Here is a 22,230-nt window from a genome sequence, read left to right as displayed (position 1 = left end):
CTTTGGCTTAGCAAGGCGGGGAGAAGTTTACAAGTAGCTAGCTTTCAGGCGAGGAGTTAGCTCCAAAGAAAATGATCCTTCCTAGCTCCAGATGTTCTTTATGAAAAACAAGAGGATGCCCAGAAAGCTACTCTGCTTGATTGATTTAAAGCTCCTTTCAAGGCAGACTATGTAATAGTTTTCATACTTGGGATGACGATGGCACAAAAAAGAGATGTTGATTCTGCTGGAATGGAGCCACGATGCTAGCGATGGTATCATTCTGCTGAGAGATAGCACGTCTGAGTCTGTCAATTTCCCCCAGTATGCTTTCAATTTCAGCCCTGTTGCCTAAAAGGGAATTTAAAAATTCAGTGTGCTGTTCTGTTAATAGGTTAGTTATCTTATTGTTTTAAGTACGTTAGTTATTCTATTGGTGCAATTTCTGTCGTGGAAGAGTGTGAATTCATCAAAATTTGCTGAAAAGCAAAGAGAGAAAACAAACCTTTTTTAGCCTGATCTAAGGCACTGCGGAGTCGGTCAGTTTCTGCTTTCTGCCATTTCAGAAGGTCGTTTAACTTATCCATCTCCTCCTTTTGAAGATGTGAAGTGGCAATCTCAGCATTGTTTTTTTCCAGTTCTAACTGCAATATTGAAAAGCATTTTCTGTTGAGAACTTTTGCTTTCAAGGGTGCCCAAAACTAAGTCCTCAGTATCCACTGCTCTACAGATTTTGGCACGCTGTCAAAAACATGAGCCAGAGGTGGAGGGATCTGAATCAAAAAGCAAGATGTATCAGGCCCAAACACAGTATCTTGAGTCCTCTCCCTGGGCAGAGGAGACATGATTGGTCCAGCCAAATGGTGGCATGGGATCTCCCTGAACCTCCCACACCTGCATTGGATGAATAATCTCATCAGTGTTTCAATTTTAAAGGGCTTTGGGAGACACCAAAATTGACATCTTACATCCCCCACTCCATGCACATTTCACTCCAGTCCTTCAGCCAAGGTGAAAAGGAACATACCTGTGCCTCCTTTTCCTTCAGAAGTTTCTGCAAGAGTTCTATTTCTGTTTCTGCTCTGGCAAGATCCTTGGCGGCTTGAGTTGCCTGCATACAGAACTTCTCTGCTTCCTGAAGCTCCTTCAGTTAGGAAGAAAAAGGAAGGGGGAAAAGAAGAAAACAATCATTTTGGGTTAGCATTTTACAGATGGGATAGGGCATTTAATCAATTTACAAAAGAACACCTGCAGAGCCCTTCAGTGTTCTCACTGGAAAGAAACCTGTACTGTTCTTTTGAATCTCTCTACCTCTGGCTGGATGCACCAGCACTGATAATGCTTGCCTAACCCACACGGCAATATGTTCATCCTGGTTCTCAAACACAGTAAGCAATGAGGATTTGGTTGTCACAGTTTGGAACTGTAGTATTCTGAAAACGTCATCATTGATAGCTAGGAAAAAAGAGAAGCTGAACTCCTGCCAAAATAACATTTGCATCCTTTCCCTACTCCTCTTTCACAGAAAGTGAAAAAAAGATCTTCAAGTGAATTAAGTGCAGAGTCAATATTCTAAATTTTTCGTTTAAGAAGAAACTTCTCCAAGGCATTAATCCAGGAATAAAATGTATATGCCTAATGTTAAAGAGTAGAATAATTAAGACTACTTAAGGCCATCAGCAGAACACTGAGACAAATTATTCCTGTGTGATTTTGAGATGAGCATTTCTGCAGCGATGTACCTCAGTACGTTCCTGATTGATTTTGCATACAGTTCCATGAAGTGACTGGAGCTGGTCTTTGGCTGCACAGAGCTGGGCTGTGGCTTGTTTATCGGAAGCTGAAATGACTTGTTTTAATGCCTTCAGCTCTTCGTTGAGGCCCTGGAACTGCAGCTGCGCCCTTGCATCTTCCGCCTTTTTCTGAAACGACAGAAAAGACACAAAGGGTCATTCAACAGACTTGATAAACCAAAACCAAACCATGCACTGAAAGTGACCATAAATGAAGTACCAGGAGTCACTTAGCTATTCTCTTTCCAGCTGAGTGCATTCACGCTAAAAATTAAGCAAACAGCTAGATACTTTTGTAGACATTAGGCAGAAGGAAAAGCCCCACCTTATTCTCCAAGTCTTCCAGCTGAGCAAGAATTCTTTCTTTCTCCTCATCAGCTTCTTGGAGCTGCTGATCAGTGAGGCCCTGGATTTCTTCCATGCTCTTCAACTTTTCAACGAGATGTTGGATTTCGCTCTCTAGCTGCTGAACTCGAGCTTCATTCTGCCTCCTCTCAGATTTAATCTAGATAAATACAAGAAACAAAGGAAAGTCAATGAATGATACTGATGAGGCATCTTGTCAAGAGCAGGCATTCCCACTGATGTAAAGATCTGGATCTTTTTTAAACATTTAAAAAGTGGGTATGATGAATATTTTATTTGAATAAACATGAGTTCTGTTTAAGTAGATGCAGATAAGAGTTAAGGATCAAGCCAAGATGTTCAATGAAAAGTTGAGTTCAGAAGAGGCATTGAAAAAAAGTGCCCTGTGAAAACAACATATCATTATAGAAGATTTCTGCCAAAATACTGAGAGGCCTTTCCTCCCACTTGGCATAATTTGCCATTTTCTTACCTTGGCTTCTGCAGCTCTGTTGCAGGCCAGTTTGTACTTTCCTTGGGCTTCTTCCAGCTTAGCCTGTTGAGTAGCCAACTCTTTCTGGAGCTCTCTCTCTCTGGCTTGGGCAGACTGCTTTTCTTGCTGGGAATGAGCTAGGAGCTCGGCAAACTGTTTCTGCAGATCTGCAAGGCTCTTCCCTAAAATATCCTTTGAGTTATGGCACCTGTTGTAGAAGAAAAGAAGCAAAGGGGGGAGAAAAAAAATATTATGGAGATTTAAACAATGCCATCTATCGCGATCCAGTAAGCACACCTTCTGTGTTGCAGCACCTGCCCTCTGGAATGAGGCTCCTCCTGAGATCCAGGTGGCTCCCACCCTACTGGCATTTTGGAGGGCCTTGAAGACCCAGGCCTTCGCCCAGGGCTAGGGTGAGCGTAGCTCCCTTTGAAGAGCTGTTGTGTGTTTGTTTTAGCCTGTTTTTGTGTGATGGAATGAAATTATGAAGGCCAGGCTCGGGGAGATAAGCATTTTCTTAGCTCACCGAAAGAGCGTGGGAATCACAAGAGGATGAGGCTGGCACCTCCCTGAGGAATTCACAGTGTTGTGGCTGCCTGGCTTGGGAGCTGGGGTTTCAGTCTGGGAAGATTCTTGCTAGAGGTTGTAGCTAATAAACATAGCTGAACTGATTTTGCACTGTCTCTTGGAGTTCTTTTGGCTAAACCTGATATCAATCTTCCCAGACTGAAACCACAGCTCCCAAGCCAGGCAGCCACAACACCATGAATTCCTCAGGGAGGTGCCAGCCTTATCCTCTTGTGGTTCCCACGCTCTTTCGGTGAGCTAAGAAAATGCTTATCTCCCCGAGCCTGGCCTTCATAATTCCATTCCATCACATTTTGCCATTTTTGCTGCTGCTTTTATTGCTGTATTGTTATTGTTTTATAGTTTCTCATGTTTCTTGCGAACGGCCCAGAGTCGTTGGCAGTGTACAAAATTAAATAAATAAATAACTTCCCATTGGGGAAGGTGAGGATAAAGAAGAACTGGAGGGCAAAAGGGGAACTTGCCACATTTCTGAATTTGGCAGAGAGTCGATTTCCCAAAAAGGCCCCTAGATGAATTTTGCAAAGTGAACACTCTACATGTCCAAAAGGAAGATGCCTCTCATCATATGTAAGTGCACCTAGGAGCTCATCTGACTGCCTAGGACCAGAATTAGTCAAGTATTTCTAGACGTATCTCCCCTTCCTATGAACTTATGAAGCTTCTGATTTTAACGCACCTGATTTCTGCCCCGGTCTGCAACTTTTGTTTGAGTTCGCTCACGCGAGCTGAGACTTCCTCAGGATGAATTAAGCTATCAACTGTATGATTCAGTTGCTCCTGAGTATCTTTCAGCTGCTGCCTCAAGAGGTTGTTGTCTTTCTGCGAGAAACATGTTTGAAAGGTCACGTTTCACCACTACGAAGTTGGAATTTATTTCACCTTTCCATTTCAATGATAGGGTAAAACATACAGAAGTCTCATCACAACATTAATTGTATTACACATCACTAACAGGTTTTTTTGTCATTCAATTCCTTCAAGGAACACTTATTACGAGGAATAATAATGTCTCTTTGATAGAGGTTTTGTTAATTTTTAACAGACCTGAATGACAAGAAAACACAGCTACGTGACTGACTTTCACTTAACATTTATCACAGTCTAATATCAGTCCTTTGAAGGAAAAAGAGCAGAGCCACAAATACTTGTTCAAAAGGAAAACCATTGGGAAGAATATTCTACCTGCAGTTGTTTGAGTTGGGAGAGCAGTTTATTATTCTCCAGTTCCCTCTCTTCGGACAACTGTGCTTTGGCTAAGGCGTTCTCCAGGGCCTGCCTTTCCTTGCCACGTTGAGCTTGGAGGGCAGAATGTTCCACCTGCTCCCCCCAATCAGAAAAAATGATGTAGAAAACAAATGACAAGAATGTTCTTTTAAGAAAACGGAAACAACCCCCCCCTTCCCCACCATTAAGATAGTGAATATTAATTTACAAGAACATCTTTCTTCTAAAGGCAAAATGGCCCTTAAGATGAAGCTCCCGTTTCTCGACTTCCATCAGCCAAACTTGAGAATGCCTTTAGTTGAAAGGAATCTGCCCAGAACATCAGCTTTAATGCCTCATCACATCACTGAGGAGGTCTTTTCCTAGCAATGGTTCTAAAGCTGAAAAGCCACAGGGTTTTGATTTCAGAGAACAGGGTGAGAGGAACTTCTTTCTGAACATGTTTGCCTACCTGGATAATCTGCTTTAACTTCTCGAGCTCTTCCTTTTGCTGACTGGCTTCAGCATCCCGGGCCTTCAGCTCAGCTTCCAGCTCAGCCTCATAAGCGCTGATCTCTCCTTGGGCCTCCTGTAGGGCCTCATTGAGTTCGCGCTGCTCTTGGAGAGCCCGTTCCAGGTTTGCAGTTTCCTGAAATCAAAGATAGCTTTGGATTCTTCTAGTCAATCTGTTCATGATATTGCACAATGTAGATCGGACAGACAGAAACAGGCACTATTTTCAGTCGCCATGTGGGAAGGGGAAAAGGAAGGGATCTGAGACCCTTATCTGATAAAAAAAACATTTCTGAAGCCGGTAAGGCCACATATAACCTCTAATGGCAAATGCTTCCCAATCCTGCATGCTCTCAAGTGCAGTAAGTAATACGTGTGGAATGGAAGCACTGGATGGGAAGGCTGCGCAGCCGTCTGCTCCTGAATGCTTTTCCACATGATGGAATGGAAAAGGAAAGAAAAGCGATGGTGATGCCAGGCGATCAGCAGGATGGTCCACTTGCCAGGCCCCCAGAGCTGGTGAAATCTGCCATACCTTCTTTCAGGAAGCAGAGGTGGGCAAAACGCAACCATCACAATCCACAACGGTTGAAGGAGAGAGGAAGGGAGCGGACTCACAACATACTTGTTAATCCATCGGCCGAGGCCAACGCTTCAGTTCGCCTAACGAAAGAGCCACCCCCAGCATGTCTGCCAATGAAACAGAGAAAAGCAGTATTTTGGGAATACAGTGGTTTTCATAACTCACTCTTCTCAGGTTTTCAGCATCGATGGCAACTATTTCCAGCTGGTTCCTCTCCTCCTCTAACTCTTCCACTCTTTTCTGCAGACCTTCCTTATCTTTCCGCAGCTCTTTGCATTCATCAGTGGCTTGCTTTGTCTGGCTCTTAACATTCTCGAGATATTCCTGTAAGCCTATGATAACTTCTTCCAAGTCTTTCTTTAGTGCCTCATTGGCTGCAATCTGGCCTGTGAACAGCAGGAGCAATATTAGTGCGCGTGCAACAGCAACTGTGGGTGAAAGGATGTGGCTTCTTGCCTCAAATTGTATCTAGCTGCCAATCAAAGCTAGATCATATCATCTCACCTATTCACAACAAGAGCTTTAGCAACCCTCTACATATTAAAAGTTCACAATCTACACCCCCATGATCCAGATGTTTCTTGCAACAAATCCTTTATGCCAGTGTTGTCCAAACTTGGCCACTTTAAGATGAGTGGACTTCATGCTGGCTGGGGAATTCTGGGAGTTGAAGTCCACTCATCTTAAAGTGGCCAAGTTTGGACAACACTGCTTTATGCTTATCGGTGACTTTAAATGCCTGCATCCGTACATCTGAGGCACACACGGTCAGGTGCCAATAAAAGCTTTGGATGTGTTTTGGAAGGAGAGACAATTGCAAAGGAAAAGGTTACCATCTGTGAGCTGTTGCTCCAAGTCCCGGATTTCCTCAGTTTCATTTGCAATCCTGGATAGCATGTCATCGAGGCGGCTCTCGAGTTGCTTATAATGCCTCCTCATTATGTCGAGTTGTTGCTCTTGGCTTGCTTTCTGAGCCTTCATATGGGCCTACAGGCAGAATGGACAGCTCAAAGCAACACCAGAAAACAAAAACTAAAAAAACCAACCGCAAAGATAAATATTCGTGATTTCAATTAGAAAAGATGTCCACGCAACAACGCTGGCTTTTGCTTCTAGTGTCTCTTATAGTATGTTAGTCTCCTCACACACTCCCTGTGTCTAAAAAAAATAAAATAAAGCTATTATGGAAGGACAGAATATAGAAGTACACAGTAGCTGCTCTTGAAGATCACCAAACCCATTCGAACTTGAACTATGGGCTTGTCCCATACAGCATCTATCATGTGTAGTCTGACAGCACGGTTTTTAAACTGTCCTGATAGCATGTTTTATTCCACTGCTCCATTTGAGCTGGCTTAGAAAATAGATGGTAGGTAAATTCTGCATGCTTGATTCCCTCCAGCTGGGGCTTCAGGCGACCAATATCTATAGCTATCCTGCATTTGGCTATTTCTACATCAATAGCAAAAAAAGAAAAAGAAAAAAAAAAGGATGTTTTGCACTGTGAACTTTCAAAATAACAACAGCAGCAGTGGTAAAATAAAAAAGAAAGAGGTACAGTATCTCGAAGGTTAGTGAGATGGTCCCTTGACCGAGATGGTAGCATCCAGCAATTACTCTAAAAATGCAAAATCGTAATTACTACAATTCCAAGAATGGAATTATTTCAGGGTACGCTCTTCCAGGCTCTCTGCAGCAATGCAAAATGGTTGACACAAGTTTCATTTTGAGCCCGATCACACACTCGCCAAACTTCCCAGCCATCGCTGACACACCCACAATAATGCAAGAGCTTTCTGTACTACTGACTTCCCGGCAGCTGCCGAAATGCCTCAAGAGTCTTTCGATAGGAGGAGGGGAAGAAAGGAGAACACTTACGCTGCTTCCTTTGCCTTGCCTTCCTTTCAGCAGACCCCCTCCCCCTCAGCCTGAGAAATTCATCGTGGGGGGAAAACAGCAGCGACAAAGAAGTTGCTTAACTGGGACAGAGTGCCCCCAATCTCCTTCCTTGCCTTGTGCATCGGTTTTCCTATCTGACAGTTGCGTTTCGGCAAGGATGTGGTTTGAAACAAGCGAGCGCCAGAGACTGTGTGGGATTCTTCATGACGCTTGCACAACGGTAACATGTGTGCCAGCCCCTCCTCGTCTGAGCTAATTGAGCGCTGTCCTGTTTGCTTTAAATCACAACACAGGAAGCTCCCTCGGCAGCCAATCGGCTTCAGGACTTGCAGCAGGCAGCTCTGCTCTCCACGGGGTGGGGCTCGGCCTTTGGAGGAGACGGCTTCCTTCCTTTTGTTTAGAAACCATGCAGGATGTCAGTTTCGGAGGACTGAGGTCCCGGGTGGCTGATTTGGCAGCGCTTTCTCTGGTGAGCTTCATGGCCCCATGCACAGAAAACCGTTTGGGACAAGAAGCATTCACACTTATGGAAAAGCTAGAGGTGCTGGTGCAAAGGATCAATGATAAAATAATTCATGGCACCCCGCAACACAAAAGAATTTGGGTTGATGAAAGTGTGCTTTGCTCATGAAGCTCTGGGCAGGTGTTAACTGGATATAAACTTCTTCCAGACTGATCCCATGGACATTTATCTGAAAATAACCAAACCGACTCTGACCCCTAAGCTTTCACAGTTCCACTGACAGATATAGATCGATTTTCTATTCTGTTGGGCCAAAATGTTCAACACCCATTTTAATAGGTTTATAATAGAAGGATGTCTTTCCTTGAATTCTCTTGCACCACAGGTCCCTTGTTGAGAAAGACCCCCAAGTAACCGTGTAGATAAATTCTATTAATAAATATAATAGCAGCCTCTCAGGGACGTAGTTGCCAAGAATCTAAAGATAGTAACTTAGTGAGTTAGTATTTCTTCCACACAATGGCTCCTAGTTAAAAAGAAAGCAACCCATTTTAAAATGTACACACTTACATGTCTTGGGTCTTTAGGATCCAGCGAATCTAGGAAATCTTGCAAGCCTTCTAACTCCTTTTCCTTTTCAACCATTTCTTGCCTTTGTCTTTGCATCTGTCTCTCTAGTTCCAGAGCCTCCTCTTGTAACTGGTTTAGGAGAAGTATCTTGCTGCTTAACTGCTGTCGAAAACAATCTTTTTCTGCTTCAGACACCTGGATTTGAATATGCAGAGAATATAATCAACTAAACACGGGAAAGAATGAGTCTGCAAGACCTTCTCAGGCTAGGAGCTTAGGGGTACAAACCTGGGATCCGTTCCAATTCAGAAATTGGGGCACCCACTCCTGCTTAGAAGTCAACCCTCCTGGGGACAAGGGAAATTAATTCCAGACATAAGGACTGTGGCCTTTGGGTTTCTGGGTTGGTCTCTCATAATCTTATGATCAGCAATGTTGCTATAAATCAGTGTTTCTCAATCTTAGCAACTTTAAGATATGTGGACTTCAACTCCCAGAATTCCCCAGCCAGCCATGCTGGGTTGCTAAGGTTGAAAAACACTGCTATAAATGATGAAAATGGAAAATAGAATGCTAAACCTGTTGTTATTGTTCCCATCCCAGATTAAGTGTCGTTCTAATGTTTTGCTCCAAAAGCATCATGCCCCCACTTCCCCAACTGAGCCTTAAACTGGAACGTTTGAAATTTATCCTTTATACACAGAAAACAAAAAACCATAATGGATAAGGTTACATATTGCATTAAACCATTTTTATCTATGATTTATTGGGTTCACACAACACATTAATGGCAAACCAGACACATTATTGTTTAGCATGTTGGGTGAGTGTAGCCAGATCTTCATGTTACTCGTTTGTTGATACCTTTTTCTGGGCAACAGCATCTTGGACTTGTTTAAGCTCCTCAGTGACTTTTAAGACATGTTGTTCTGCCTTTGCTACTTCACTGTGCAGTGCAGCCAATTTTTCTTGGGCTGGAAAAAATGAAAAAATTAAGATTCAGTTGAAACTGATTAAAAGCAGGTGATTCAATGTGGCAGCTCTGAAGGGCATCTCTCTACTGTTAGGAAAGCAGCCATCACAATCCAGAGGTAGACAAGATGTAAATAATTGCTGCCAAAGCTTTTAATGCCTTTTTCTTTCACGCACAGGCTTTGAGAGGTTCAGTGGATGAGGATCAGAAAAGGGTTTAAAAAGAAAGATCAAAAAAGCCAAGGAATTTTTCTTTAAATCTGAATAACCCCTGAAACCAGCGGGGAAGCTGCCTATTTCGTATCATCTCCTATGTGATCTCACTGACTTGATGCATTTATTTATAGTTCAGCATAAATCAAATGCTTCCGAGGTCAGCCAACACACAGAGGCCTAGGCTTCCTGCTCATGGCTGCAAGGTAGGAAAAGGAAGTCTGTTGGTACCTCCTTTAATCTTTCTCTCTTTTTCCTCAAGCTGTTCATCAAGCAACTGAAGAAGATTCTGTTTAAGCTGCTGGGCCTCTTGTTGCTCCTCCTGTTCCAGGTTTCCCACTTGCATCTGCTGAGCCTTACTGGGGATGTAACCTTCCACAGCATACATGTTCCTTTTGTACCTGGCCTTCCCAATGTAAGGACTTTCACCCGGTACATTGTCAAATTCAACATCCTAAAACAGGAGAAGTAGTGCAGAAGTCCAGGATATTAGGTGATCTACAAAGCCAATTATCTGAATCAGGAGACTTTTTAGGTAGTTTGAAATATTTTTCTTTTGATTCAACCAATGCATTTCACTCGTATACAAGAATCTTACTACTAATTCTTATGGTATTAAACAACTAACAACTTCATCCCCAAGTCCCTTTACACATTTGTGGATTTCATATTCTCCAGCCAACCTGTACGTTTGGGAATTGTTATATAAAGTTCCCATGATATGTACTATTTTGCATAGGTGAAGGAGAGAAATAAGAACATCTAAGAACCAAGAAAGGAGAGAGTCTCATTTTCACTCAGTAGGTCTTCCCCAACCTTGATACCTCCATGTTTCACCTCCTGGAACTACACAGTCTGCATGGCCCATCCTTAGTATTTGGGGGCCTGAGCATTTGGGGACCTTCAGGAGGTCAAGGAAGTCTGCATTAGAGGCCTCAACTATGCCAAGCCTCACAAGTACAATACAAGTAAGCATTGTCCCTCCCCATCTCTCCCAGGATGAAGAGATGGCCTGCAATTTACTTAGGCTTCATACTTCGGAAGCACACAAAGTCCCACTAAAACATGGTCCAGTTACAAGAATGACTTTTTTCATCACTCCTTCCATAAGCCTGGAGTTAAGCAGAGGAAGAAGTTTTCATCCAGAAATCTGAGCACATCCTTAATGTGCATTAAATCCCCCTTCTCTGATCGTCCCCCTGGGAATGACTAGAGTCCTGACTATCAGAAATTTGGCTCCCACACTAGCCAAGATTTTAGATGCTTGAAAACCAGAATACACCATTTCCAAGAATTACCTCCACTGGATAATACCCTAATGGCTCGAATTTGGCGTCGATTTTATAGAAAGCCAGTTCTTGTTCCAGCTCATACTGCTTCTGACAAGCTCGAGTCAATTCCACGGTTTTCTGCTTCAGCTAATGCAAAATGTAGGTTGTAAAGCAGTGTCAGTTTCAGGAAGATATAGACATAAGCAGCATGTCAGTGTCACAGCATGATAATGAACATGGATTATGTAACAAATCGGTTTATGCATCATGCTAAGCTATGGTTTGACCCATGGTTTGCTGAACAATCCATAGTGGGCTGGTTCATACAGCATGCTAAGCCAAACCAGACAGATCACATTATGGCTTAGTGTAACATATGTCCTGAGCCACAAGTATACACAAAGGCTATGACAGAGCGAGCAAACACCTGAGCGCATTTGATGTATTTATATGGCCAGCTGTGGAATAGCTTGTCCTGTACTGTTTCTGCTTTTCATAGTTGTCCAAAGGGTTTGCTGCATTATAGCCATTTATTACCTAAAACAAATCACATAAAGATTTCTGAATATCATGTGTCCTATAAGCATGCATGCTTGACAAGCACAAGGAAGTAATGGGCTGTGTGCTTCCTAAGTTTTATTTTTTTTAAAGGATGACAAATTCAGGAGGCTTTTATAAATTCATTTTAAATTTTCACATCAGTGCTCTACTATTGTTATTGTTGTTTCTTCCGTTTTCTTTTAAATATGAATATATGTTAGTCAATAGCTGCAGCATTATTCCTCTTTCAATCCTCCTCTTTTTGACTGAATAGTTTTAGTAAATAACATTATTCCTTTCATTACCTTTTATTCCTGATGCTATGTAAATATACTGAGAGCTCTTTGCACCAAAGTCAAATTCCTTGTATGTCTAATCATACTTGGCCAATGAAGTAGTCTAGTCTAGTCTAGTCTAGTCTAGTCCAGTTCATTCTAGTCTAATCTATTCTACTACCTATTTTTAGATTGTTCTGAATTAGCTAGAAAGAGGAATTTGTTCAATTTGGATATTACTTTTTTTTTTTTTAAGGAGCTGAAAGAGAACAAACATGGTTCCCCTTACTAAGTAGTCTCCTTTGGAGTTCAGAGATGTTCCAGAGGTAGTACTAAAATCTTACTTTGAAACTGGACTGGTGGGGAAGTAACCTAAGCCTTGATTTGCTCAAGAACTAATCAATTAACCATAGTTAATAAAAACACAGTTAAGTATTGTATGGTTATCACATAAGGAATTTAACTTCATATTTAGGTCTGCAACTAATCCATAACCTTAGAAAAGAAACCATGGTTGCCTAACACCCACATACATCTCTACCTCTACTAAAAACTTTAGTCAAGTAGCTGTAGCATTGATAAACTGCAAGTAATTCCAACATGCAACAATTTTCTTATGTCTGTGTCATTAATGAAGATCTGTGCACTTCCTTCTTTTCTTTTCTTACAGGTTTTCCTGCTGGATACCTGAAGAAGAAATGTAGCAATCTTCCAAGAAGTAGCAGAAAGGAGAACTGAAGGGGGGAAAAAAAGAGAGAGAAAAGAGCAAAAACGGAATAGATTGGAATAAGGAGAAGAAATAGATTTTAATTTAGAAAATGCCCACATATCATGCAGCACCTTCAATTGACACGATAAAATACATGATTCGGGGGAAAGAAGTTTTGAGCAAGCTGTGGTAAAGCACATATCTTTTGCAATAAGTATCTGAAACAGGACCGTGCAAGGGAGTCTATAGGACAGCAGAAAAAAGTGTACCCTTGTAAGCTTACAAATGAAGACCACTTTTAGCAGGGAACAAGGGTTCAGTAGCAGGAACTGGGTGAGGGGAAAAGAGAGGCAAGCAAAACTTATAATCAGGACAGGAGTATGTAATGCTGAAAAATACAGCATGCCTAATCTTGACTATTTGGGCACAGAACTATTTTTATAGGTGCTCTGTTTGTTCAACTGGTGTGACAATAGGAATTGAAACCATCTCCTGGAAATGTGGCTTCTCGTCCTATGGGCATTGCCCAGGATGACTTTCCAACCAATTGTGCTGAACATTTCCGATTCTTTGGAACTGTTGCAATCACATCTGAAGCTGGTTTTCTTGCAACCAGATGGCGGCAAATGGCTAAGCGTGATAGAATATTTCATGAGTACGGATTTCTATTCAGAAACAAAGAGTTAATTTAAGACTTTGAAAGTCAACAGTAAATCCCAGGTGTGACAAAACCTTAAGTAGTAAGTAGCACTATGAACAGCAGTTTAGCTTCTAATGAATGAACGATGTTTAAATATATCTATGTGAAGTAAAAATGTGTTAGAAAATGTTTAGATTTGTACCAATTTAAATGGACACACGCAAATATCCCGATGGCCATTTTTAGGAACACCAAAAGGAAAGTCATTCTTAGAAGGTTCACCAGATACCCATGAATATAGCTGCTGAATAAGGTCATCCCCAAAGCAAATGGTCTGAACAGAAAATAGACAGTGATGTTTGATATTACAATATAATATTCAAAAACCAACATTGCTTTACCAACTCATTTTTGGTTTCCAGCTCACTCTCCAGGTCTTTATGGCTTTGTTTCTGCTGCCCGTGCTTCTGTTTTAATGATTTATTCTGCTCCTCTTGTTGCTGGAGCTGCCCTAGCAAATGAGACTGTTCGTTTTTTAAGCGTTCCATCTCTTTGGTCATCTGTTCCAAGTTATTTTCTAGATGTTCTACCTCTTCTGCAAAAACATGCAAGCCAGAAAATGATGTCCAGCTTCTTCTTGGCAGAAAAACGAGTAAACAGTACAAGCTGGACTGGCAGATACCAAAGTGGATGCCCGTTTTATAACCCAAAGGGAAAACAAGTAGGGGGCTGGAGCCAAAAACATCCCTGGGGGCATCATATTACACAGTGTGGGGCTATTACAGACAAGTTCTCTTACTGCACATAGACTGTATGGAACCAGACTAAGGCATAAAATGTTGGTTACCATCCAACTTCCAGAAACAACCCTTTTCTGTACAAAGCACACCCACAGTCTAAAAAAATTTGAACAGTTCATTTTCAATTGCAACCCTAAGTGCATCTACACTAAGAGGAGTTCCACCTAATGCAATATTACGTATATTTAGAAGAAATGATCAGATTGCATAATGACTGTTCGAACTGGCACTTATAGTATTTACCTAAATTAAACCTTTCAAGAGCCTCTTCCCTGTCACCATTTGTCACTGGCTGTCCCTCAAGATCTTCCAATGACCTCAGATGGAAAATGGTATAAAGACGGTAGTGAGGCAGGTTTACCACAGGATTGTCTGCCAGGAACAGAGAAGTCAAATCTTTAAGTGGCTTCAGTTTAGCTACCTCATGGAGCTGAAAGGAAGTAATAGTACAGGAATTAGACATTGAGGTATAAGTCACAGTTAGTTTTCTACTACAGATAAAAGCAACAGACCATTAAATGATATGTTAAATGGTACTTTTATGCTAAAACTGAACACATAGGTGTAATCTTTAAGATATTGTACCAATCATGACACACAATATTAACTCAATAATTTAATTTTCATAGTTTAACAAACTATTGAATAGATACCGCTGAAAATAAGTCTGTAAGAATGCTACACAAAGGCAAACTGAGCTGAATTCTGATTTAGGGAAACCTTTTTTTTAAAAAAACCCTACTTTTTCTACTACTTCCATAGAAGTATACAAATACAGAGAAATATTAATAGACCCCCCCCCCCAAAAATAGAAATCAGTGAAGAACATTTCAAGGGCCACACAAAATGCTTCTTTGTGCAGAAGAGTACATTTTCTTTTTAGCTTTAGGGAAGGTTTACCAGAAATGATGCGACTCTGTCCTTGTTTTCTAACAGAAAGTAAAAAATATTTATAGTGACTCTCTGCAAAGTCACAGGATTCTACAACTGGTTCATCACATGACTCTGAAAGCTGGCTCCTTTAGTAATAGTCAGTGTTGGTATCGTTAGTATTCCAAAGAAGCAGAGCAGTTTTCAAAGGAGATGGGAAGGACTTAAACAAGGCAATCACAATAACAGCGATGATACTACCTCCGTCCCCCATTGATAAGCATCGCTAGGGGGGGAAATCACTTACCGATGAGATTTTATTTTTTCTCAAGTTCAGGATGCGAAGGGACCTGAGTTTTTTCCCCAGCCACATAGGGAGGTGTTCAATCTCATTCCCAGCCAGATTCAGCTTCTGAAGGTTGTGCAAGTGTTCAATGCCTTCTATTTTACTGAACAACAAAGACATATGTTGGCAAACAGGCATTTTAAGGTGAGGAACAGGTCCAGATTCTAACATTAATGTTAGTTCTTTCACAAAGGAACACCTGAGATAACATTTTCCCTTCCTACAGGCCAGGCACTGAGAATAAACACTAAAGCTTAAATTAAAAACTAAGACATTACAAAAATGCAAGGGCATCTAGGGAAGTTTGCTAACAAACACTAGTTTGTTATTACATATTGTTCTTCCATGTACTTCCTTTTAATTAAATTCCCACAAAATCATATGCTACTTTTGAGACTCAAGCTTGGTTTTGAAGTTATGTTACTTTTCAGCTTGAATCAAGCCTATTCGAAGTCTGTAGAAGTAAATGCCAATGAACTCAGTAACCCTAGTTTCTGAGTAGGCATGCCTATGAATGCATCTATATTCTCTGATAGACAAATTTGATAGAGAACTTCTTTTTTTTGCTTTACAATAAAAAGCGAAGTACAGAAGAAGTACAAAGATACTGAAAGCTAAAATTGAGAGGCTTTATCAAGAGTTCATTTATTTATTCATTTAAGAAGTATGTGAAAGTCTGTCCTCCTCATTTTGCAGTCATACAGCATGTTAGTCTCTGGTTGACGCAAGTTAAAAAATGGAAACAGCCTTATCTGGTTTGAAAAAGAAGCCTAAGAAAAGCATAACAACTATGGATTCCTATTTGTAGCATGAACAATTTTCAGTTCCCTTCATGGAAAAGATTGATTCTCTTTCCAGTGCAGCTCCTTCTCCAGCCTTGGGCCCTCCAGATGAGTTGCATTTTAGTTCTTAATTCTTGGACAGAGATTTGAGGAATTAAACTTATCTGGAATACACCAGATGATGCCTAATACATAATAATAAAGGAAGAGAAATATTCAGACTATCTACTTTGTAATTATTCACTCTTTTTTCTTGCTTACCTTATTTTATTGAAAGAGAGATTGAGATCCAATAACTTCAGAAGTTTATCCAATTTTTCAATCTTTTCAATGAGATTATGACTGAGATTTAGGACTTCTAGTTTACTACATTTCTCCAGGTTTTCTATGTACTGAAAGTGATAAAAATATGCTATTGAATTAAGCTCTGCAATAACATTATAAAGCATTATAAAGTGTTTCTTCAGATCAGGTTAGTGCCTTCCAGTTTATTTGGACCACAGTTCCCATAATATCTTGCCCTATTTGTCTGTGGTTGATGGTTGTTAAAGTACAAAAATATCAGAAAAGCACCAGACTAGGTAAATACCTTAAATTTCTTTCCTCCATCTTTACCAAGGGAAAGATTCAGAGCAGTTATGCGTGCCAGATTCTCTTGCTTGGCGAGCTTCTTAATAAGAGGCTCTGTTATGTATCTGATGCCTGGACTGCCATCTGAAATCAACAATAAGGTGTTTGAGGTAGTAAATGATACAGAAAGAGTACAGCATGAACAATCTGAAAATCAACAAAGGCCATGGGGGGTGAAATGTGGTTGCTTTAGAATCCCTGAGACTTATGACAAACCTAGTCAATAGCTTGGGTGATGTACATGTTTAGAACAATTATGATCCTTTCTTAGATGGTGCAGTTGTGCTCCAATGGAGTCTCCCTTCTCATCTAATTCACTTCCTTGCTCTGCATACTAGCTTATGTAGAACCTGTAGGCTTCTACAAAACACTGAGGACAGAGGGGAGTTCAGGAGAGGAAGAGCTGTACTCAGCTCTTTGGTTTCCCTTCAGCACACTCAGTTGCACTTCCCAAGAATGTGCTGTGTCCTATATGATGCTCAAAAGATGTACACTATTATTTTTGACAGGTGCTCCTTAGCATTAGCATGGATGTCATTTGGGCACTAGGCACAATACCTTCCCCGCAACAGGCCTTTCAAAAGGCAAGGGAATTTTTTTCTGCCATTTTAACTGCTTTCCTCTTGTATTATATCACGTAGATAACTTTAATAAGTAAAAATAATTTGCTTTATTAAATGTATAAGCTGCCCAACTCCATTACCACTCTGGGTGCCATACGGTATAAAAACTTTAAAATAAAACAATCCATTCAATACAAAATAGGAAGAGAACATCAAGAGAAAAGCACCACCAGCCCCCCCAACAATTTCAAATGATGTGAACTGCCCTGGAAACCTTATGAGGGGGATATAAAAGTATTAGATGAATTAGTAAGCAGAAATACAGCACCGCAATACTATATATTCTACGAAAAATATATAATAGCCATATAATTGTTTAGTTCTCCTAAGCAAAGTCACTGAAGTAAAGCTGCAGTATTTTAAATGATTTATCACCAATTATTACAATACCTGCATCGCTTTCTTGACCGACATCTCCTTGATACCTCTGCCCTGTTATCAGATGGGGAGGTGGAGTTCCTTCTGTGTTCAGCGGAGACGATGACCTGCTACTGGCGCTCGCAAGAGACTTCGGACTCCGAGTGCGGGATGGAGACATCTGTGGTTTCCCAAGTGATGTTTTTTGTGGCTGGCCTTTCCTCATTGCACAGACTTCTGCATGTTAAATGGCAAAAAGCTACAAGAACAGAGACCCACGCTTTCCTTCAAAGTCTTCCAAGGGCATAACTAATTTTGCAGCTCTTCACCATAAAACAAAAGAACTCAAGGCTTTTTAAACCAGCTTCCCTCCAAAATAGTAATCCTCCCTGCACTAACTTTTCGTAATAAGGAAACTAATTAGAAGAACACATTTCCCAGGGCAGTCTGGTTTTATGGCTCCATCTTTGCTTGCTCATTGCACGCCTCTTTCCCGGAAGCTGTGGTTCCCCCTTAGTGCATAAACACTTTAGCAGATGTTAGCTGCTGCTTTTACAGTCCCAAAGTAACAAGATCAGCTCAAGAAATCCCTTCAGTGTTTGCCCTGACAATCTGATTCCATCACTACCCCCATACAGTATAGGTAATGTCTGCTACTGAAGCATTATTCATAATCTGTTCTCTTAGATGGATACTTATGAAAGCAGTGCCCCGAAATTTATTTTGTTACTTACTGTTTTTTAAAATGTGCCTTTTGATGGTTTCTATATTCATGCCTTTGGGCATGTTTCTACTGGTATACAAAAGAGCTAGTCATATTGCTGAAGATTAGCTTAAACCAAAGTCAGGAAAAACAACTCTCCTGTTTCAAGTTCATTCTCAACTGAGAATTTGCTGTAATATGGTTAACCAATATTTGAAAAAAGGCAGCCCTTTTGTCTAGATAGATCTGTTCAATAATATCAGATTATATTGCTAATGCATTATTTCTTTTCTGATTCCTTTCTTCCTTAGTATTGTGCTTCTTATTACCTCAGCAGGAGACAGCACTTGGCTGACCTTGTTTAGGTTCAAAAACTGCTGCAGGTCTATATACCTGGACAGGAGACCACAAGGAAATCCAGAGTTATAGGCTAGACTGTGAACTTAAAAAAAATCCTAGAAGAAAACAATGGCAAAGAGCTTTTATACTGCAGCAAAGAAAATTATATGGACGGGCCTATGAAATCACAAGAAGTTGAGCCTGAATGATGGAAGACTTTACTGGGTTTATCGGACTCTGAAATTCCCTCTTACGGAGCACCCAAGGAATTGTGAAGTTAAGAAGGAAAAAAAATGTAATATTTCATCATGTAGAGGAATATGTTGTGCTTCCAGATGTTGCTGGACTACAACCCCTAGCAGCCCCTGCCAGCATATCCATTGGCAAGGGGTGCTGAAAACTATAGCTGTGCAATATCCAAAAGACAACAGTTCCTCCATTGCAACTTTACTCTAACTTTGCCCAACATAGAGAATCGGTCCCCCACTTTTAGCCCAGGGTGCTCTGTGAAACTAGCCCACATGGATAATTGTTCAGTGTCATGCAAGTGCAGAAAATCTGTTTAGTTCCATAAAACACATTTAAACCATGAATAAGGGACCACAACCAAGACAGCCACTTACTATTTTGCACTTTGAGACCAGCACCCCCTTTGAAAACATTTAAACGGGTGTGGGGGGGGAAGAGTTTCTCTAATAGAGGAAGGAGGAAACAGCTTGTATGTTTCAAATCTGGGTCAATTTCCTTCACTTTCACAGGGCAAGATACAATGTATCAAAAACTCCCCCATTTTAACATTAAATCAGAATCCATAGAAAGCAAAGCCAACCATTCCTGGAAGTTTTTCTTTAAAAAAAAAACATGAACTTTGGGGAAATTATCAAACATTCATATAACAAAATAAAATCGAGGGCTGCCTGGCAAGATTGTGACGTGGGGAGTGGGGAGGAGAGATTTCTTTGGGGGAAGCTACAAAAAAGAAGAAAGAGGGGCTTGAATTTGGGGGGGGGGGACCCACCAACCAGAAAAGAGGCACAGCAGCTTCTGCTGCAAGAAGGGCAATCCCCATCAGCCCCCCGAAGCTGGTTGATGGGACTTGTAGTCCAAAGTATGTCCTGTACTGTACATATAAGCACAATTTTCAGGTTTTTTAAAAAACAATAGGTATTTTGAGCAAGGGGGACCCTCCAGCCGGAGAAGACCTACAGCAGCCTCTGCTGCAAAAGGGGCGATCCCTATCAACACCCCCCAGCCCGGAGCTGGCAGATGGGACTTGTAGTCCAAAGCATCCCCTACGCACATAAGCACAATTCTCCCTCTGGCCTCTCAGCAATAAAAGCACTGCAAGAGGGGCGACCCCCGGCTGCCAGGCGGGACTTGTAATCCAAAGGATCCCGAGGTGGGGCGAAGCCCAGAGCGACGGCAACGCACCCAGACACGCACCCCGCGTCCCCGCCTCGCCTCGCCCTCACCTGCACGGCCGCGGCCCACCTGGCCGGGATGCGGAGCCGCGCGAGCCGCGCGTTGCTTCCCGCCGTCTCCATGGCAACCGCTCGGGGCGCGGGCCGGGCCCTGGCCGAGGGGGACAGCCGGGAGCGTGTGTGCGCGCGCGCGCCCTTCCCGCCCGCGCCCGCGCCCGGGCCGCCTCCCCTCCCCCTCCCCCGTCGCTGAAAGTCGGGGTTCTGATTGGCTACCCTGAAAACCGAGGAAGCCCTCGGATTGGCTGAGCGGCCTCCCTCCGCCTCCGAAGGGCGGGGGAGCTTTAAAAGCCGACTGGCCTCGAAAGCTGAGGAGAAAAGCGCGTGGTTTGCCGTTGGGTCTGTTACTCCTCGGAAGAGGGCGAGGCTTGAGGGGTGTGGGAGAGTAAAAAACTCGCCCCAACAGCGTCACCTTAGCCCCTGCCCTCTTAGTCTTAGGCAGTAAGGTTGCCTTTGCGCTCTGAGGTAATTCTAGCTGAGGCTCTTATTCTTACACGTTGTAGGATATAGCGGAGGTTGGTCCTCAGGTAATGCTAGCCATGGCCTATTGTTTCCAGGGAGTAAGGTCTGAGGTAATTTTAGCCACGGCCTATATTCTTTGGAGTAAAATACCAGTGGGGGCTGAGGTAATGTCTTAGCTGTGTCTTATTTAAAAGTCTCAGCTACCATAGGTGAGTAAAGATGTAACCTCAATCCTAGTAGTTGGCCTTCTCTGAGAATAAGGTAAACTCCTGAGGTAATTTTAGCCAAGGGCCATATAGGAGTAAAGTACCTTTGGGCCTGAGGTAGTCTTAGCCATGTCCTATTAAAAGGTCCAAACCACCAGAGGTAGCCAAAAGTCAAAGATAAAATTATCTTTAAAGTTAAAGGTAAACTTGCCTCAGGCCCAGGAGCTGACTTTCCTCTTTGGGAATAAGGTAAACTCCTGGGGCCTGAGGTAATATTAGCCAAGGCTTGCTTGCTTAGGAGTAAAATGTCTGTGGGGCCTCAGGTAATGGGAGCCATGTCCTGTTAAAAGGATTAGACCACTGCAGCTAACTAAAAGTTAAAGATAAAATTAGTTTTAAAGTTAAATTGCCTCAGGTCTGGGAGCTAACTTCTCTGGGAACAAGGTCAACTCCTGGGGCCTGAGGAAATTTTAGCTAAGGCTTACATTCTTGGGAGGAGTAAAATATCTGTGGGGTATAAAGTAATGTCTTAGCCATGTCCTGTTTAAAGCCAAGCTACCTCAAGTAACTAAAGGTAAAAGTAACTAAAATTACTTCAGTCCCTGGAGTTGACCTTACTTTCTTGAAATAAGGTAAACTCCTGGGGCCTGAGGCAATTTTAGGCATGACCTCTTGTTCCTAGAGAGTAAGATAAACTCCTGGGGCTAGAGGCCATATTTTTAGGAAAAGTAAAAATTTGTGAGGCCTGAGGTAATCTTATCCACATCCTTGTTCAAGGACTCAATTACCACAGGTAACTAAAGATAAAGTTACCTCAGTCCCAGGAGTTGACCTTCCTCTTTGGGAATAAGATAAACTGGGGCCTGAGATAATTTTAGCCAAGGGCCATATTAGGAGGAAAAATCTGTGGAGCCTGATCTTAGCCACATTCTACTTAAAGGATTAAACTAAGCAGGTAACTAAAGGCAAAAGTTAAAGGAGTTAACCTTGCTCTCAGGAATAAGATAAATGCCAGGGACCTTGTTCTTAGGAGGAATAAAAATCTGTGGGGCTTGAAGCAATCTATTTAAAGGACTAAACTACCACAGGTAACTAAAGTTGAAAAGTAAAATTAGCTTTAAAGTTAAGACTTCTTAGTCCCAGGAGCCAACCTTACTCTCTGAGAATAAACTCCTCGGGCCTGATAAAATTTTAGCCAAGGGTCTTGCACTTTGAAGTAATAACATACAGGTGAAACTCGAAAAATTAGAATATCGTGCAAATGTTCATTTATGTCAGTATGGCAACTCAAAAGGTGAAACCAATATATGAGATAGACGCATTACATGCAAAGCGAGATATGTGAAGCCTTACTTTGGTATAATTGTGATGATTATGGTGTTCAGCTTATGAAAACCCCAAATTCACAATCTCAGAAAATTAGAATAGTGTGAAAAGGTTCAATATGCTAGGCTCAAAGTGTCCCACTCTAATCAGCTAATGAATCCATAACACCTGCAAAGGGTTCCTGAGCCTTTAAATGGTCTCTCAGGCTGGTTCAGTAGGAATCACAAGTATGGGAAAGACTGCTGACCTGACAGTT

At 41.8% G+C, this 22,230-nt stretch overlaps 1 protein-coding gene and 1 long non-coding RNA gene across 6 annotated transcripts in view; one reads left to right on the top strand and one right to left on the bottom strand.

The window, feature by feature from the left end:
- Positions 1 to 20,147, bottom strand: part of CNTRL (centriolin) — a 34,476-nt gene extending 14,329 nt beyond the window's left edge. Inside the window, exons 1-23 of one of the 3 annotated variants that reach the window (XM_088146973.1) lie at positions 19,975 to 20,147; positions 17,494 to 17,719; positions 16,440 to 16,564; positions 16,112 to 16,242; positions 15,030 to 15,171; positions 14,096 to 14,282; positions 13,454 to 13,647; positions 12,372 to 12,437; positions 10,916 to 11,035; positions 9,849 to 10,071; positions 9,297 to 9,406; positions 8,433 to 8,627; positions 6,334 to 6,487; positions 5,666 to 5,886; positions 4,877 to 5,053; positions 4,384 to 4,518; positions 3,878 to 4,020; positions 2,611 to 2,818; positions 2,098 to 2,277; positions 1,722 to 1,901; positions 1,007 to 1,123; positions 485 to 623; positions 188 to 330 (exon numbers count right to left, since the gene is read on the bottom strand). In XM_088146973.1, the coding sequence (XP_088003099.1) occupies positions 188 to 330; positions 485 to 623; positions 1,007 to 1,123; positions 1,722 to 1,901; positions 2,098 to 2,277; positions 2,611 to 2,818; positions 3,878 to 4,020; positions 4,384 to 4,518; positions 4,877 to 5,053; positions 5,666 to 5,886; positions 6,334 to 6,487; positions 8,433 to 8,627; positions 9,297 to 9,406; positions 9,849 to 10,071; positions 10,916 to 11,035; positions 12,372 to 12,437; positions 13,454 to 13,647; positions 14,096 to 14,282; positions 15,030 to 15,171; positions 16,112 to 16,242; positions 16,440 to 16,564; positions 17,494 to 17,686 (3,483 nt within the window). In that variant the 5' untranslated portion in view covers positions 17,687 to 17,719; positions 19,975 to 20,147. The remainder of the gene's footprint in view (positions 1 to 187; positions 331 to 484; positions 624 to 1,006; positions 1,124 to 1,721; positions 1,902 to 2,097; positions 2,278 to 2,610; positions 2,819 to 3,877; positions 4,021 to 4,383; positions 4,519 to 4,876; positions 5,054 to 5,665; positions 5,887 to 6,333; positions 6,488 to 8,432; positions 8,628 to 9,296; positions 9,407 to 9,848; positions 10,072 to 10,915; positions 11,036 to 12,371; positions 12,438 to 13,453; positions 13,648 to 14,095; positions 14,283 to 15,029; positions 15,172 to 16,111; positions 16,243 to 16,439; positions 16,565 to 17,493; positions 17,720 to 19,974) is intronic. The other 2 variants (XM_088146974.1, XM_015889510.3) reach the window with 2 other exon arrangements.
- On the top strand, positions 7,572 to 13,434 carry LOC148214878 (uncharacterized). 3 transcript variants are annotated; one of them, XR_015797292.1, is made up of 4 exons: positions 7,572 to 7,868; positions 9,880 to 10,152; positions 11,960 to 12,029; positions 12,374 to 13,434. It is a non-coding gene; the product is annotated as an uncharacterized LOC148214878 (long non-coding RNA). The 3 variants fall into 3 exon arrangements; XR_015797293.1 differs by having other exon boundaries at positions 7,579 to 7,868; positions 9,880 to 10,032; positions 12,374 to 13,433; XR_015797291.1 differs by lacking the exon at positions 11,960 to 12,029 and having other exon boundaries at positions 7,578 to 7,868.
- Positions 20,148 to 22,230: the final 2,083 nt, after the last annotated feature.

The sequence above is a fragment of the Python bivittatus genome, unplaced genomic scaffold (assembly GCF_059951505.1).
Source record: "Python bivittatus isolate LINGU-HERP-01145 unplaced genomic scaffold, Pbiv_v1 ctg000160_np1212, whole genome shotgun sequence".
NCBI lineage: Eukaryota > Metazoa > Chordata > Lepidosauria > Squamata > Pythonidae > Python > Python bivittatus.
This window is presented reverse-complemented; position numbering and strand designations above follow the sequence as displayed.